Raw genomic sequence first — 15,195 nt, forward strand, 5'->3', positions numbered from 1 at the left:
TCTACTCATAACAGGGATTTTCTAGCTGGTGTTGCCAGACTGTCAGTGGATACTTTCTGAAAGGATTCCTTGTTAACAGGCAGGGGTATCCTAGCCTTCTGGTGCTGCAGTTACACAAATAGATATGATTACTTTCCCCATCGTTTGACGGTGATTGTGGGTTGTAGGATACATGTAAACTGACTGAAAAAAACCCCTCTAAACAATTAAAAAATTTTGCGGAGTCTTTCCTTTGTGAATTGCACATCCTCATTCTCAAAGACTCAGGTTTGCTAGATGGAGTCCATTCCTTGTAAAGAAACACTTTCCCCTTTCCCCCGGGATCTTTCTTCAGTGGGGATTAGCGCCCCGGAGCTTCCTGTAATCCTGAGCTTCCCAACAGGATCAGCTTGTAACTCTGCTGCTAGCAGCATGGCTGCACATGCACGTTTACCTGATCTTCATCGCTTTCTGGAGCTTGTTTCACAAAAAAATTTTCCTGTGGTCCTCAATTTCCTTCTGGTGGGGTGTAGTCTCAAGTTCTGTTTTCATTCACTTATACCACCAACCACTCTTCTCAAACCCTGACGCAGTGCCTTGCCTCTGTATCCCTTCCATAGTTCAGTTCATATGCTGACACTTTTTGGTTGGTTGGTTGTGGCAGTGCAGGCGGATCCTCAAGGCCAGTATTCATCTGTCTGAAGGAAGAAATTAGCTGTTTCAGTTCTACTGAGACGGAGTACCCACATAAGTGGATGAACTGGTTCAGAAGTGTTTTGCAGGAAAATGATAACAGAAATACTTCGCAGAGCCAAAACTGGTTGCCTGATTCACCATCCTCATTTTGGATGTGTTGGCTTTTCTCCTTCTTTCTGTATTAGGTATTTGGAACTACTTTTCTTGGTCTACTTGCTGTTCTCATTTTTTATACACTTCTTACCACTCACTTTATTATCTGTTTCTGTCTTCCCAAAGTATCTTCCTTGACCTGTTTGATTATGGTTTGAATTTACACCAAAGAAAAATGAGGCCACAAGGCAGCCATGTAAGGTGCACAGAGGAGGGTAGATTTTTGGATATTGGTTCGTGTGGCAGCTCAGAGTCCTTGACTGGGTTAGAGCAACAGAGGTGTCTCCACAGAGCAACTGGATGTGCTTCAAAGACACAGATCTGGAAGAGAATGAAGGTGTACCTTTCCTACTGGGTTTGCTGGGGTTGGCCTTGTGCCAGGTTGGTTTAATGAGCAACAGCATGTATGTCTGTGTTGAAATGCATCTCATCAGAGGAAAAACAGAGGGCTTAATTTTTTCTCATCCAAATCAAAAACTTTGATTTTTCAAGAGGTTACGAAATATTGCAAAAATTGCAGATCACAGAAATTATTTTTTTTCATCCATCTTAATTTTATTTACTCCTTTCGGCCTTCAGAGGATTTTTTTGCCCTCTGATTCACGATACCATGAGTCAGCTGTCTTTGTTTGGAATTATTTGTTGATAAGATTGTGTGTTACAGTGAGATTTTGCAGTCTGAGACTATTCATGCCAGGATGATTTTCCAGAGATGAGCAGGTTTAATTAGTTTGCTTGGATATAACAGGCAACTGCTGGGGATGGATTAGTCCTTCAGTCAGTGCCTTTTTCCTCAAAGCAAGGATTCAGGGTTTCTGGTGTTCAGAAAGGGTTGTTTCCATAGCAAGTACCATGTCCTAAGTTTGGATGTTTATTATTTATTCTGTAGTTTGATGCCCATTATTTGTAAGTGTGGTTCAGAAGGGCCTCAACTCAGACTCAGAGAACAAATAATACAAAGTTGTAAAAGCCTTGTTAAAAACCAGAAAACTTTCAGCACAAAATCTGAATGTTTTGGAAAAATACGACTGATTAAAAGCTGGTGCTATAAAGGCATTGCAAGTAATTACAGTCCTGTCATGTTGAAGTTAAACAGGCACTGGCTTTCTGCTTGGTTAAAATGAAGGGGACAAACATGCCAGCAGCTGGCAAATGCCAGCAGAACAGCTGCCAACAAAACTAAGTAGCTACTCTCACAGCATATTCCTGCTCTCTCTACACTTGTGTTATAGCCACAAGCCGTAAAGGAATTTATTGCACTTCGTTAATTTTATATTCTCTGTCACTGTCTGTGACTTTCCACGTTAAACTATCCATATTCAAGTGACGTGCACATCAGCTCTTTTTGTTCTATTTGAACAGGATTTACTAGTGGTGATGATTCTGTATGTTTGTCTCTGTTTACATACATCACTATGATTTGTCTGTGCACCAAATGTTACCCAGATGTTAAGACAGAAGAGAAGAGAAAGACACTGGGGTGGAAACCCCAGTACCAACAGCAAGGCAAGGCCGGGGTTACACCCTATCAAGAGGGCAAATTCAGCCTTGGTAATAGTTGGCTGAGAAAAGGAAGATGGGGAATGTCACAGTGTTTTGGTAAGTGGATTGGAGTCTGCTTGTATTTTAATAGTCTTATCGCATTGCCACAAATACTTGATTCTGTAGCTGTTGTTCAGTTCTGCTTTTCCACTAAGATTGATGAGACTGTTTGCGTGCAAGAATGGAGTTCTTTGGTATTAGTTGTTTGCATTGCTCTGTATGTGCTTCAGTCAGCCAAGCACTCAGGCATTCTGCTAGCTTTCAGCACTTTGAATATTTCCCTGGGAGTAACGAAGTCTTCTGATGTGCTTAAAGTTAGGCAGTCATGGAATTGCAACTTTTTTCCTGCATCTGTGTCCAAGAAACGAGTTCTCAAATTGAGTAGAGTAAGTCTGGGGTCCTAGCTGATAAAGAATTTGTTTCATTAGCTATGGCTCACAAATGCATTTTAGATTTTCACTTTTAGGAGGAAAAAAAACCCCAAGACTTTCCTCATCCTGTATGTTAAAAAGAAGCGTTTGTAGTAGTCTGATGCTTTACTCCTTGTTAATAGCAATCCTTGGAAGGAATAAAACCTACTAAGGAAGACCCCACTATTAGGGTTCTGTGAAAAAGGAAAAACATCCCAAATGACAGACCTAAGAGAAAATTATTCCTTCCTATATAGATTTTTCATACCAAATTCATCATTTTATATTAGAGAAATCAGTTATGTTACTTTTGTTACATTTTTCGTAAGCTTCAAACAGCTGAGCAGAAAGATAATAATCTTCTGTTAATTCTATAATTCCTCCATAAGCTCTGACTTCTTTTCTGGATGTTTGCTTTCATTCCATGTACACACAACTTTTCTCATGGTGCATAAATGCACTGCTGGCTGTGTATGTTTTTGTTTTTTAAAGGGATTGATTAGAGGGGATCTAGGAATAAAGATATGGATTTTATATGCTAATATAATTTGTAAAGGTAAATTTAAGCTTCCTTCTTTGCTAGTGTGTAAAAAAAATAAATATTTAATATACTGTGAAATTTCTTTTCTAACCACTTTTCTTGCGTCACAAAAAAAAGTAGTTACCAGGGAAAATGGTTTTGTAGACGTCTAGGAATTTAGCTAGGCACCTTCCTGGAATGCCAGTCTGCCCATTTCACTTCCAAGAATATACCTGACTTACATGGTGTGCTCTATCAGTGCTTCATCTGTGCTTTCATCTCTTGATAGTGACAGTCCAGCACCTTCTACACGGTGCATTTCAAAGATAAGAATTAGCGCTAGTGTCGTCATGCCCAGAGGGAACTTCTGATGCAAGGTTGCTTAAGACCAGCTTTCTATCCAATCTCCATTTACGTTATGGTAGAATACTGCATCTCTAGTAAGCCATTTCTATTCCTGAAAAGCCCTTTCAAATCCATCCAGAGTTGTCAGTTTAAAATTCATTATTTTTCTCCGTATTCTAAGAACAAATATTGTGGGAGAACATAAGAACAAATATAACTGCAGTGTCTATGCAAAGGTGCATTTGGATACTATATGATATCATAATAGAGTATTAGTGGTAGTCAGTGAAAAAGAATGTATTGCGTCTATTAGTGTCACCAAGCTTTTGCAGTTAATTATTTCGATGTAACCACATGTGCTAATAGAGCCACAGCAGTTAGAGAGTACAGTACACGGGGAGCGTTTTGTACTGGGTGATATGTGAGGTGAGGTCAGTAGTTACACGTTTCCTTTCAGAGCCATGATTGAAGAGAAACCATGTAAGGAGGATGCCTATGCACTGGAAACAGAAGGATGTCTCAGTTTAAAGATGCTAACGCGTTCCTTCATGCTCTGGTGGCCTGGGGATAGCGTGCACTAGAACAGCTAATGCAGTATCTCAGGACAGGCACACCAGAAGATGGCAAAAGAAGATTCTTTTAAGTAGTGAATGAGCTGAGGCCTCTGCAGAGTGACCCAAACCAGAGAGGTTATAAATTACAGATTGGGTACAAGGTGTTCTTTCTGGGAAGGATTTCAATAAATATTTGGTCTTATGAGATATATCCAAAAGGCAGAAGCTTAATCTTCAGAGCTTCTGTACAAGCCAGAGGTAAAGACCCTCTGTAACAGATAGTTTTGTGGCAGTGGAAGGAAGCGCTCTTCTAAAGACACCCTTTCCACCCCACTCCATCCTGTCTCTCTCTTGTACAATCACTATCCCTTCTCGAAATGCAGAGTTGCTCTCCTTTGCTGTTAGCTAAACCTGGTGGACCAGCTTCACCTCCCGGGCTGCCTCCTTTTGATTTCTTTACACTGCGGATGAATTTGGCACAGTGAGTCACTGAGTAGTAAATTGTGTATTAACTGTGCAAGCAAAAAACTATTTAAAATTACCTAATGTACATTGCAGTCAGCTGACAAATGTAGCTAGCTCATGCAGATTGTGGGAATTCACACGGCTGGCTCAGCAAAGGACTTGGCCAGGTTTCCCTACTAAATTAGAGAGAAAACCCGCAGCATCACACAGTTCTTCATAAACTTCACTGCAGCAGACAGTTAATGTTGGGCAAACAACTCTGTGTCACCAAGGGACACTGTCAACTTTGAAATTACATTTCTGTCTGAAAAATGGTTTAAAATTTTACTTTTATCAGGCTTTACTTGAACTTAAAGAAGTTAACAGAAGTGTTCAGTCATTTACCTTTTATTAGTGCACTGGACAGACTTTTATGTAATAATTTAGCTTTTCTCAGAAAACAAAAAATGTATTTCTACTGTAACTAAAAAAATATATATGTTAAGGACTTTCTAAATAAAAGATTTCCAGTCAAGAAAAGTTAAAGCATTCTTTTTCAAGTACAAAAAACCAAGCTGGCGGTGGCCTTTAACAGAAAAGTACTCACACTGGTATTTAATGTTTGCTTTCAAATCTATGTTTCCAAAAATGCAGAATGCCTGTAGTGTAATGCAAAACTATGTGTGTGCATTTGCTACAGTGCTGAAAGATGCCTGCACATCAGTAGGAAACAGCAGCGTTGCTCCATTTTTTCCCTATTTCTTGTAGATTCTTGTGTCTACAAATGGTAGAGTCATGACTAACATTTATGTTTTGTCTTTGATGAAAGTTACGGTTGCAGTTCTCTTTTAATTCATATGCATTTTTCAGTTTGGTCCATGCACAGTGCGTAGGAAGTTTCTTGGATTATTAATTTGTCTGTTTTTTTCAGATTCTGCTACAGGTTCTCATTTTTTTAAGTTCTGTTCAGAGAAAGTACACAAATGCAATATGTATTTGTTTGAAAGATATTTTTGATTGCTTAGGAAAAATACTAAAACGTTGTTTATAAGTAACACCAATGCTTTCAGTTCAGTCAAAGTGTTTATTATATTGAACAGTCAGGGAGATTTGCCCAGTGAAGTCTAAATTTGTTTGGTACAGACTCCTCTGGGTAAGAGTTATGGCAGCAGCAGTGGGGATGTGATCTCGTGCTTTGTACCAACAGAGGGAGAGTAGAGAAAGCTAAACCTAGTTTGGAGTTGCCACTAGTGAAGACTGGCCAGTGAGCAGTAAGTGTACGGCACCTGTGTCTCCAGATGCATGCAGTCTGTGATTCACCCATGGTACTTTCTTGGGGCGCCCGGTTCCCCCAGGGCACCAAGGAAAAGCTGCCTTACATGGCTTTTGTAACTTCAGTGGTGATGTGGGTTTTTTTGTTAAGAGTGACAAGCTGGCAGGTAGTGCTGGTGCATAGCTTTAAGACCTTCCATACAGAACAAATGTTTTTAAAGCTTAACCCTCAGTTGTGCCCTGTTTGTTCTGAAGAGTGCATCTCTCAGATGGGGAGCTGGGTTCATTCTGCCCTCACGCTCTCCCTTCCTACAGTGTGTCTGCTCTAGCTGAGAGCAAAGATGCTAATCATTAAGGCATTTTTTGTGAGGAAGAGACCTATCTTCTAGAGGTAGCACCATTACGGCATTAAATGTCTGCCGACTAGACTTCCAATCATTGCTGACTTGTGCTGATTCACACCAGCAGACTGAAAATGAAAACATTTGTGCTAGCTTCCAGACCGTGGAACTGCTCAGATCCATTAATATGACAGTAGCACAGTCTGATTTAAACACTGCAGTGAGGAACTGAAAAGGCAAAAAGGAAAATCCTTTTTTATGCTCCCTCAACTGCCCCATGTTAAATCAAATTTGGGGCTGTGAGACAGTGTTTCTATTTTCTTTATGCCTTATTATTTAAGTGAAAATACCTTTGTACACACCTGTCCAAAGGAAGAAAGATTTTCCCCGTCAGTTACTGTAAACATGTTAAGTGTTCGGCCGTCCTTTAGTTGCTCATTGACCTAGCACTTCATAAATGCTGCCTAAGCATAGAAGAAAATGAGCCAGATTTCTCTATGCTGTCAACAGGGTTGCTGTAGGAAGGGTAGCATCCCAGATTTTAAAGAAGGCACTGCTTTTCCTCATTTCCCAATGGTTGCCTGCTGTGGAACTTGCTGTGGTGGACCGCAGGTTGACTTATATAGCTGAACCTATGGGCTCATGAGTAACTTGTACTTAAGCATTTTGTGCAGCTTCCCAATGAGGGGTGAGGGAGGTGCTTACAGAGGAGCTGGGATGCTTTTGTCTGAAAGTGTTCTGCTCAGGGCCTGAGTTGAGGCTGCAGGAGTGCCTTGGTTGTACAGCAGCATCTGTACTTACACCTTGCGCTTACATCACATCATATCACATCATGCTGGTGAGTTTGGAGTCATTAAGGGATTTGAGGAGCTGCTGTTGTGCATCTCTTCCTCCACATATAAACCTTGAGCATATAGGTTAATAAGGAAATTGCTGTGAATAGCCTTATTCCTATGCTGCATTTGTAAAATGTTTGGAAGTAAAATGTCCTTTTTAGGACTACAGACCAGCAGCATTAGCAGTTCTTGGTGTCTACATAGAGTATAATAATTTTTTGTAGAGGAAAGAGCGCGCTGCCATTTTCCCTTCTGGCTAGCAACTCCCCTTCTCAGCCAGACTTGGCCAATGCTTCACATACGCCATTTCTGAGTAAGCATTGGCTTACTCAGAGCTTTTCCTGCTCATTGATGGTATGAGTCTGGGCTCTGAAAACACCATATCTCCCATGGCAATGTCTCCCTCTGCAAAACAGGATTAAGTGCTGTTATCCAGGTTTGGAGTGCCAACATAGAGCTCAGCACAGTCATCCCGGGCCAAGTGAGGCAATTGGGCTCACGGGGTTTGGCAAAACCACGCATAGGAACAAGTACTGAAAAATCCAGTGTTGTTCTGCAATTAGTTAGTGCTGGTATGTTTGGCATAAATTCAAAGTTGGTTGGGTTTTAGTATATTTGTATTTGTAATGAAGAGGAGATACATGTATTCATCTCAGTCACTTACTTTTTTCTGCACAGTTCTTGGCATGGTCACCCCTCACACATAGGCCTGCCGAGCTCTCTGTCATTAGTACTGTTCTTTAATGGAGAAAGTAGCATTTTGATCTTTGCAAGGCACACAGCTGCAGTTAGACTCTTCCTGTCCATAGTGTCTGTCAAAATCTGACCTTGATGTTGCTATTGGCAGAAAACATCCCTACCAGTTACGCTTTTATGTGAATTCAATTTCAATCATGAGTTGGTTGATTGGTTTTTATTTTTTTTTATTGCGTCTTCTGAAAGTCAGGTTAAAAATTAAGAAAGATGCCGTTGGATTTTTTTTTAATGGGAATTCACCATTGGTTCATTCTGTGTTCTTTCTTTATTCCTTTTTTCTACCTACTGATGCTACTTACAGTTGTTTTGCTTAATAGAGGACGATCACAGAGATATTTTTCTCCCTTATCCTATGACTTTCTGGGATTTTATAGTAAGATAGCAGCCCTGTACTCCAGAGGGGGAGAATAAGAGCTCTGCTCTTCAGATTGATGAAATGTCAGTATCTTTAGGCATCAAGAGGGGGCAGTGCCTCTTTTCTTTTCTTAGAAAATAGTAAGCACTGGCTTACCTAAGATGGCAAGGAAAGAGAATCTTCCCCCATTCCGACTGAGGGGGCCCCACAGTGGATCTTATATGGGCTTGGGTCAGGGGGCTGGGGTGGGGAGGGTTGGTGATCTAAATCTCACAAGTCTAAAAGAAAAATTTTAGGAGGATGGAAAGACTGATGAACATTTGAACTTGGAACTTGTTTATGGAAGTTTCACTGAGTCAATGTAGTGGTTGGAAAGCAATACCTGCTTTTATAATACAGAGGTGTAGCTATTTCTAGATCCTCATTATTATTCAGAAGAAATGCATAATGCTTAAATTAGACAAAAAATGATCCCCTAAATAGATAAAGGACAAAATGTTTATCTAAAATTACAATAACATTCATCATCTTTTTTTCCCCCTAATCTATTTTACTAGACTATTTTGAGGATTGTGGTCCTCGGCGTATGGGATTACATTGAAAACAAAATAGAGGTAAGCACTCTTACTCTTCGTACTGTTTTCCAGGCAGACACAGTAAGAATATTAAGAACTGCTTTGGGTGGATTTGTTATAGACCTGGTGCAATACAATATCTTTTAACTCAGATAAATATGCACATTCTTCTCATTATATGAATGTATACATAGCTGTATGATGCAGTCTCTTTTTCTGTGAGAGACTCAGTGCAATATTTGGAAATATTTTATTAAAGAAGGGAGTGGGGTTTTTGCTGTATGTGTCTATTTATTTTGTTGTTAGAGCTGTGTTAGTCTACCTGTTGATACTGATACCCTGAGATAATGAGCAATATGGGTAAAAATTGTCATGTGACTTGTTTAATCCCATTCCCGTAATCAAGTTGAAATTAGAACTGGTTGAAAAATTGTGTGCAGTTTTCTGATAGAAAATAGTGGTTTGGCAAAACCCCCAATTTTATTGTGAAATTATTTTTTAATTAAATTATGATAAACACTGTAATTTGTACCTCAAATTAAAAATAAGGTAGAATGTATATACTGTTGCAGAGGCAGATAAAGAAATGCATGTATTGTAAGTGCCACATAATCCCAATCTGAGCAGAAATCTGGAGATCAGGGAAATTAAAAGCTCTTTCTCGATACTCTCTGATAAACTAATACTGCACAGGATGCACCAGAAGAAAATCCAGGTTTTCTCGGAGCTTAAGTGAGTCTAGAGGCTTGCACGTTTTTGTAATAAAGTTGTAAACCTTTTAACTTGTTTTGCTAAAAAACTGAAGTGGAACTTAAATTATTGATCCAGAGACTCTTATTATTGAGGCTAAATGCAGCAGTTTCTGATAATTTATTTTGGTAAATTGAAATGGAGTGATATTGTTCACTGCCCATCAAATGGTGGCAGTAATAACTGTTTCTTTTCAATACACTGAATTGTTATGCACAATTCTGAATGTGTGGTGCTTATAAAATCTATGTCCTACCTCCTTAGGCAAACCATTAATCCATGGTCTTTGGCAGCTGGGAATGGTCTCAGTAGGAATGAGAACATGGTATTCTGTTCTACCCTGCTAGGCGAGTGTAGGACAGACACAACACTTGCCAGTTTGCTCTGAAATGTATTTACTCGTGCATTTCTGTCTAATACTTTGCACAATTGCCTTTTCTGATCTAATTCACAGTGCAACAATGTCATACAAATCATTTTGAGTAGTCCCAGTTGTCAAAATCCTTGAAAACCTAGCTGCCCAATAAAGGTGAGAGCAGGGAGTCTTTCTGTCTTGATGCACGGCTTTTCCGACACACATTGTGTAGTCAGGACGTGGCCAAGGGCCATCAAGCCTCTTTGCTCCATCTTTTTCTGTTTGTCGTCTTGATCTCTTCATTTAGACAGTAAGATCTATGGGCAGGGACTGTATCCTTTTTTGGGATGGCATTATGCCAAGTAACAGGTAATAAATACCAATGATAATAAAACTCTTTGGCTGTAATAGCATTTAGGCTATCACTTCTGCTTGGGGATTTTGGCCAGCATTTCCAAATACCTTTCTCTCTCCCTGCCATCCCACCACAGTTTATCTCTCCTCACCTCATAAAATGCACCAAGGAATTCTGTTGTGCTACCTAAAAAGGATGCAGCCTTTCTGGGGCTTGGCCACCTCTTATATCCCTTTATATCCCAAATATGTACCATAATTGCATTTCTTTTGGGCAAAGTGGGAGCCCTTCAAGACCCCAAGCAGGAATAGCAGGGTGTTATGATCTTTAGGAAGGATTTGAAAAAACTGATTTCTCTCTAGGTGTTTGATGGTGCTGTCATAATCTTGTCCTTGGCACCAATGGTGGCCTCAACAGTGGCTAACGGCCCCAGCAGCCCATGGGATGCTATCAGCCTTATTATCACACTACGAATATGGAGAGTGAAGAGGATCATTGATGGTGAGTGGTGATTCAGTTTGTGACTCCAAGAATTACCTGGCAGCCTGGGAAAAAAGAGATTTTAAAAGTATTGAAAGATTGCTTGCCACCACTGTTTCTATTGTTCTCCTTCCTCTTACATTTTAAAAGCACTGAACAGAAGAGAGTTATGACTCCCATGGAGGAGAGTAGGTCTCAAGTTCATGGCTGTATCTCCTGTTCCCTATGAGCCCTTATAATTGATCGGTTTGTTTTTCTGTTAGGTACCTTCACATCCCCTATCCTGTAAAGTAAATGCCCTGACCTGCTTCCTGTCTCTTGCCACCAGATGTCATTCCTGATTCTGCAAAATAATGGCTTCCAATCTGCTTTTCTGATATTTGCTGCGCCCTCCCCATTTCCATACAGCTAGCTCTGTCTTGGGGCTTTCTTTTCCAAGTTCTTGTCTGTAATACAATTTTTATGTCAGATTCCAGGAGCATTTTCTTACTGTGGGGGTCCCATGCTGAAGATGCTCTCTGCAATGCTGGTGTGTTGTACAGCATAATAACGAAGCATGTATCGGTACTGTTTTGCACAGACCTCTGTGGGGAAGCACCAAGGGTGATAAGAAAGCCCCAGCAAGTCAAAGTTACAGAGAGCAGAACCGGTGACTGTGCCAAAAGCAGGGACTTTAGTGTAGGCTACTTTGTGTTCAGTGGTTTCAGGCATTTCAGGTTACAGGGAAAAGAGGTAAGAAAGGAATAAATGAAGGGTCACTTTGCTCATGTGTGAAAGATCAGAGTCAAGTTGTTGTTTGGGGTTTAGGTGCCCAGGAAACTCTGTATTCAGATTTGAGGAAAGGTCGTAGCCCTCCGACTGAAGTGTACAAGAAAAGTTCAGGATCTTGTGTAGCTTCAGAAAACATCAAGAATTGCAATATGCATTGAACAGCTTTGCTGATAGGTCTGAGTTTGCCATAGTTATGACAGGAGCAAAATTTCCAGAGGCGTTCAGAAGACCTATTGAAAACTGGGCTGTAGCTTGAAAAGCAATAGAAGATAAATGCCTTTTTGTTTTTTAAAATATCCTTCTTAGTCTGCTATTTCCATTAAGGACTTATTTCTTACCACAAAGTCTAGGAATTAAATGCTTAGGGCTCTGGAATAGTTCTTCTCCTAAGGGAGCCATGCTGTTCAGGTTTAGAAGGGATGGGCCTAACTCTAAGCAGAAAATCCTCCTACCCAGCAATTCAGGAAATCTGTGGTAAACACTGGAAAAGATCTGTATTAGAGGAGCAGAAGCTAGGAAGAGCATGCAGGATGCATTTCAGCTCAGCCAGGCAAATGGAGATCTGACCAAACAGTATCTAGACCCTGCCGATGACCTGCATTTCACATGTTAGAAATCCTTCCCCAGAAGAAATACTCTAGTGCTATTTCTATAAGAAATACTGTAGTTCTCTAGATGCAAGTGAAGAGGGTGACATTCTTTGGCCTGTAAAGGTCTGTAAAGGTTTTCCTTTTGATAAAAAAACAAATCACAGCTGGGTTACTTTAAGTGCTTGTTTGTGTTTTCCAGCTTATGTCCTTCCAGTGAAAGTGGAGATGGAGATGATGATTCAGCAATATGAGAAGGCAAAGGTTATTCAAGATGAACAGCTGGAAAGACTAACCCAGATCTGCCAAGAACAAGGGGTAAAGTTCAGCTATGTCTGTCTTTATGCATAGCTTGTCATGGCAAATGAAACAGTTTATGTACTTTGCTGCAAGCTAAGGTTTGAGAAGTATCACTAGGACTTCTGTTGTAAGGTGACAGGTCTCAGTGTTAAGGATTAGCTGCAGCCAGGATGTTGTCAGCTTGCTATTTGTCAAACAGCAGTTGTCTCCCTCTGCTGCTGTGCTTGTGTTTTTTAAGCAGAGGAAAACAAATGTGAAGAATAGAAAAAGAATGCTTCCAGTACGTAATTTATTGAATGAGTACAGATAGCTTGACATAATACTAAGAACATGCAAAAGTCATTGCCGTTGTTGGAGGCTGCAGCTATATTAAGGCTGTATTCCTAGGAAAAGTATATGCTGTTGAAAGCTGATGAATCTCCCTGCTTTACATGCAGAAGGCAGCTTCCCTGTAGGTCAGTCAGAGACTCCTTTGGCAGACTCAAAGTGTTGCAATAAAAGCTAATAGTTGCTGGAAGCAAGTAAAGATTTAAGACTCTTCCCAGGCTCCCAAATGTTCAGTGACTCAGTCTTGAAGTAAGGGAAGGTGAAGCTTAAAATATCTCAAATGAATATATTTACATGAAAAAGGTGTAAAACCACTGATTGGGCAATGAGCCAGGAGTTTTTGCAAGTTTGTCTCATGCAAATGAGTTCTTGAATAACCTGCTTTAAAGTAGAAACCGGGGATGTGTGTTGAGGCCCAGGCTATGTGGGGCATTCAGGTGACATTCAAACCGCAACGGAATGATCCCCCAAGTGACTTAATTCTTGTTTCAGTTTAAAGGTAACTATGAGGTGTCCAAATAAAGTCTGGAGATTTCTAGCTTCAACTCCCCACTTGTAGTAGGTGCTTTTCAAATACAAAATGAGGAGACCTGTAAGTCTGAATGGCTCAGTCACTCAAAAAGTCGAAGGACCTGAGCAGACAGGAGGAGAAGCAACTTGTCCCAGACCAGACCAACTACCCAAAAGGTGCAGAATCTGAAGCAGGGATTTAGATGTCCATCTTTTACCAAGGAACATAAAATAGTTGTGAAACCAGCAGCATTTAGGTCCCCAAATGGCTTTTTAGATTTAGTTTCAGGTCTCCTGGATCTCAAGCTAGGATTCTGCAATGAACTTTTGGTGGTGTTAGGTTGCTTTGTCTGTGTGATCAATTTGGAAGACCTGTTGACAGTGTGTGTCATTTCATAACACTGTTTTTGACAGTCTCTCATGTTAACCATAACAAGTTTCTAAACCTTAGGCTTGACTTTTGCCAAAAATTAGTTACTTCCACCTATGTAAGTATCTTCACTGGCAAAACTGCAGTCCTCTTCATCACAACTTTGCACAATGATATTAAGTGATTAATGCTTCTGTCATAGTTGTGAAATGAACAGGGAAATGTTATATACCCCATTTTAAAGGGGAGAGATTATCCTTTGACCAAACGCATTAGGCAAATCAGTGATTTCTTGAGTCCTGTTGCAGTATTTTGTCTGTCAGACCATGCTATTAGGCTAAAGTTCTTGACAATCATAAATTTGAAAACATTCATTTTTAGGAAATGTATTATGCAGCCAGATAACACTCAAACTCTAAACAATTTTTTGTGTTATTATTTCATAGTCTTTGAGTAAAGTTGGGCTTATAATCCCAGGTGGGGTTCAGGAGCAGCTCTTGCCACTCTCCGTTCTGATATATGTACTCCTTATCTGCATGCCTGGCTTGCAAAGTGTCTGAGCATAGTAGCCCGAATCTGAGCTCTGATGGTTACAGCACAACTGTACATCAAGCACAAAGAAATACTGCATTGGTAGATGAGTAAATCTATGAAAACAAAGCATGTTCTCTCCTAGCTTTCAAGTGTCACCAGCTATGGAAAAATATGGACTATAGAAAAATGACAGCATACTAATCCCTCTTATTTCACTGTCCTGACTTCCTGCCAAACAAATGTCTCAGCTGTATAATATGAGGTAAATGTACTAATTTGCTACAGTTAGCAACATAAGACATTGACACAAGTACTGCATCCTTCCTTTGTAAATTAATAGCTTCATAATTCAGTCAAGAACAAGTTGTCAGTGTTATAATATTCACATTAACATTGTGTACAGTATTTGGTGGGGAAAAGGTCTCCTAATGGTATTTAATGTCTAAAATTCTGCCAGGTTTTTGCTTTTTCATTTGATCATCTTTCCTGACCTTTTTAAAGGATTGCTCGTTCATGGAGCTTAAATGTGCATGTCTCTGTTTTTGAGTGAAGGGTTGCCTACAGTAGTCTGACTGTCTCAAATCTGGAGCGCCGGCAGGGAAGGATTACACTTCGCCTTGTCTGGGTGGTACCACCTCTGGCACGGACAGATGGGATAGCTGGGAGCTGCCCATAGGGGTTGAGCTGTTGCCTCAGATACATGCTGGGGCACACCAGTGCCAGCCCAAGTAGGAAGAATGGGCAAGCCACCATGGTTGCCTACATCCCAGCAGTGTATATAGATACTGATTCATCCTGAGGCTGCATCTTTGTGACCACACTGATGATTTCCATTTATTTACTAATTATAGACAGGGCTGAAAACATTCCTGTTAGAAAGATTTCCCAGCACTTCCTTTTCTGAGATCCTGCGTTCAGTTTCTTACTGCTTTGCCACTTGTCAGGCAATTGGGATTGACATTCTCAAGGTCTGGCATCTTCTGCAGGTGAAATTATTTTGAAAGTTTCAGACAAAATATTCATTATTTCTGGACAGGAATTGGGGAAAAAAAAAAGCCTGCTTTGTTTGGGATTTAAA

The 15,195-nt window shown here is 40.3% G+C and overlaps 1 protein-coding gene across 1 annotated transcript in view; it reads left to right on the forward strand.

Annotated features, from left to right (window-relative positions):
• Positions 1 to 15,195, forward strand: part of LOC103922039 (chromosome unknown open reading frame, human C15orf27) — a 53,831-nt gene that overhangs the window by 21,303 nt on the left and 17,333 nt on the right. The window contains exons 5-7 of the mRNA XM_009330110.1: positions 8,761 to 8,817; positions 10,601 to 10,739; positions 12,279 to 12,394. Coding sequence (XP_009328385.1) covers positions 8,761 to 8,817; positions 10,601 to 10,739; positions 12,279 to 12,394 — 312 coding nt within the window. The remainder of the gene's footprint in view (positions 1 to 8,760; positions 8,818 to 10,600; positions 10,740 to 12,278; positions 12,395 to 15,195) is intronic.

This window comes from Pygoscelis adeliae, unplaced genomic scaffold, assembly GCF_000699105.1.
Source record: "Pygoscelis adeliae isolate BGI_AS28 unplaced genomic scaffold, ASM69910v1 Scaffold298, whole genome shotgun sequence".
NCBI lineage: Eukaryota > Metazoa > Chordata > Aves > Sphenisciformes > Spheniscidae > Pygoscelis > Pygoscelis adeliae.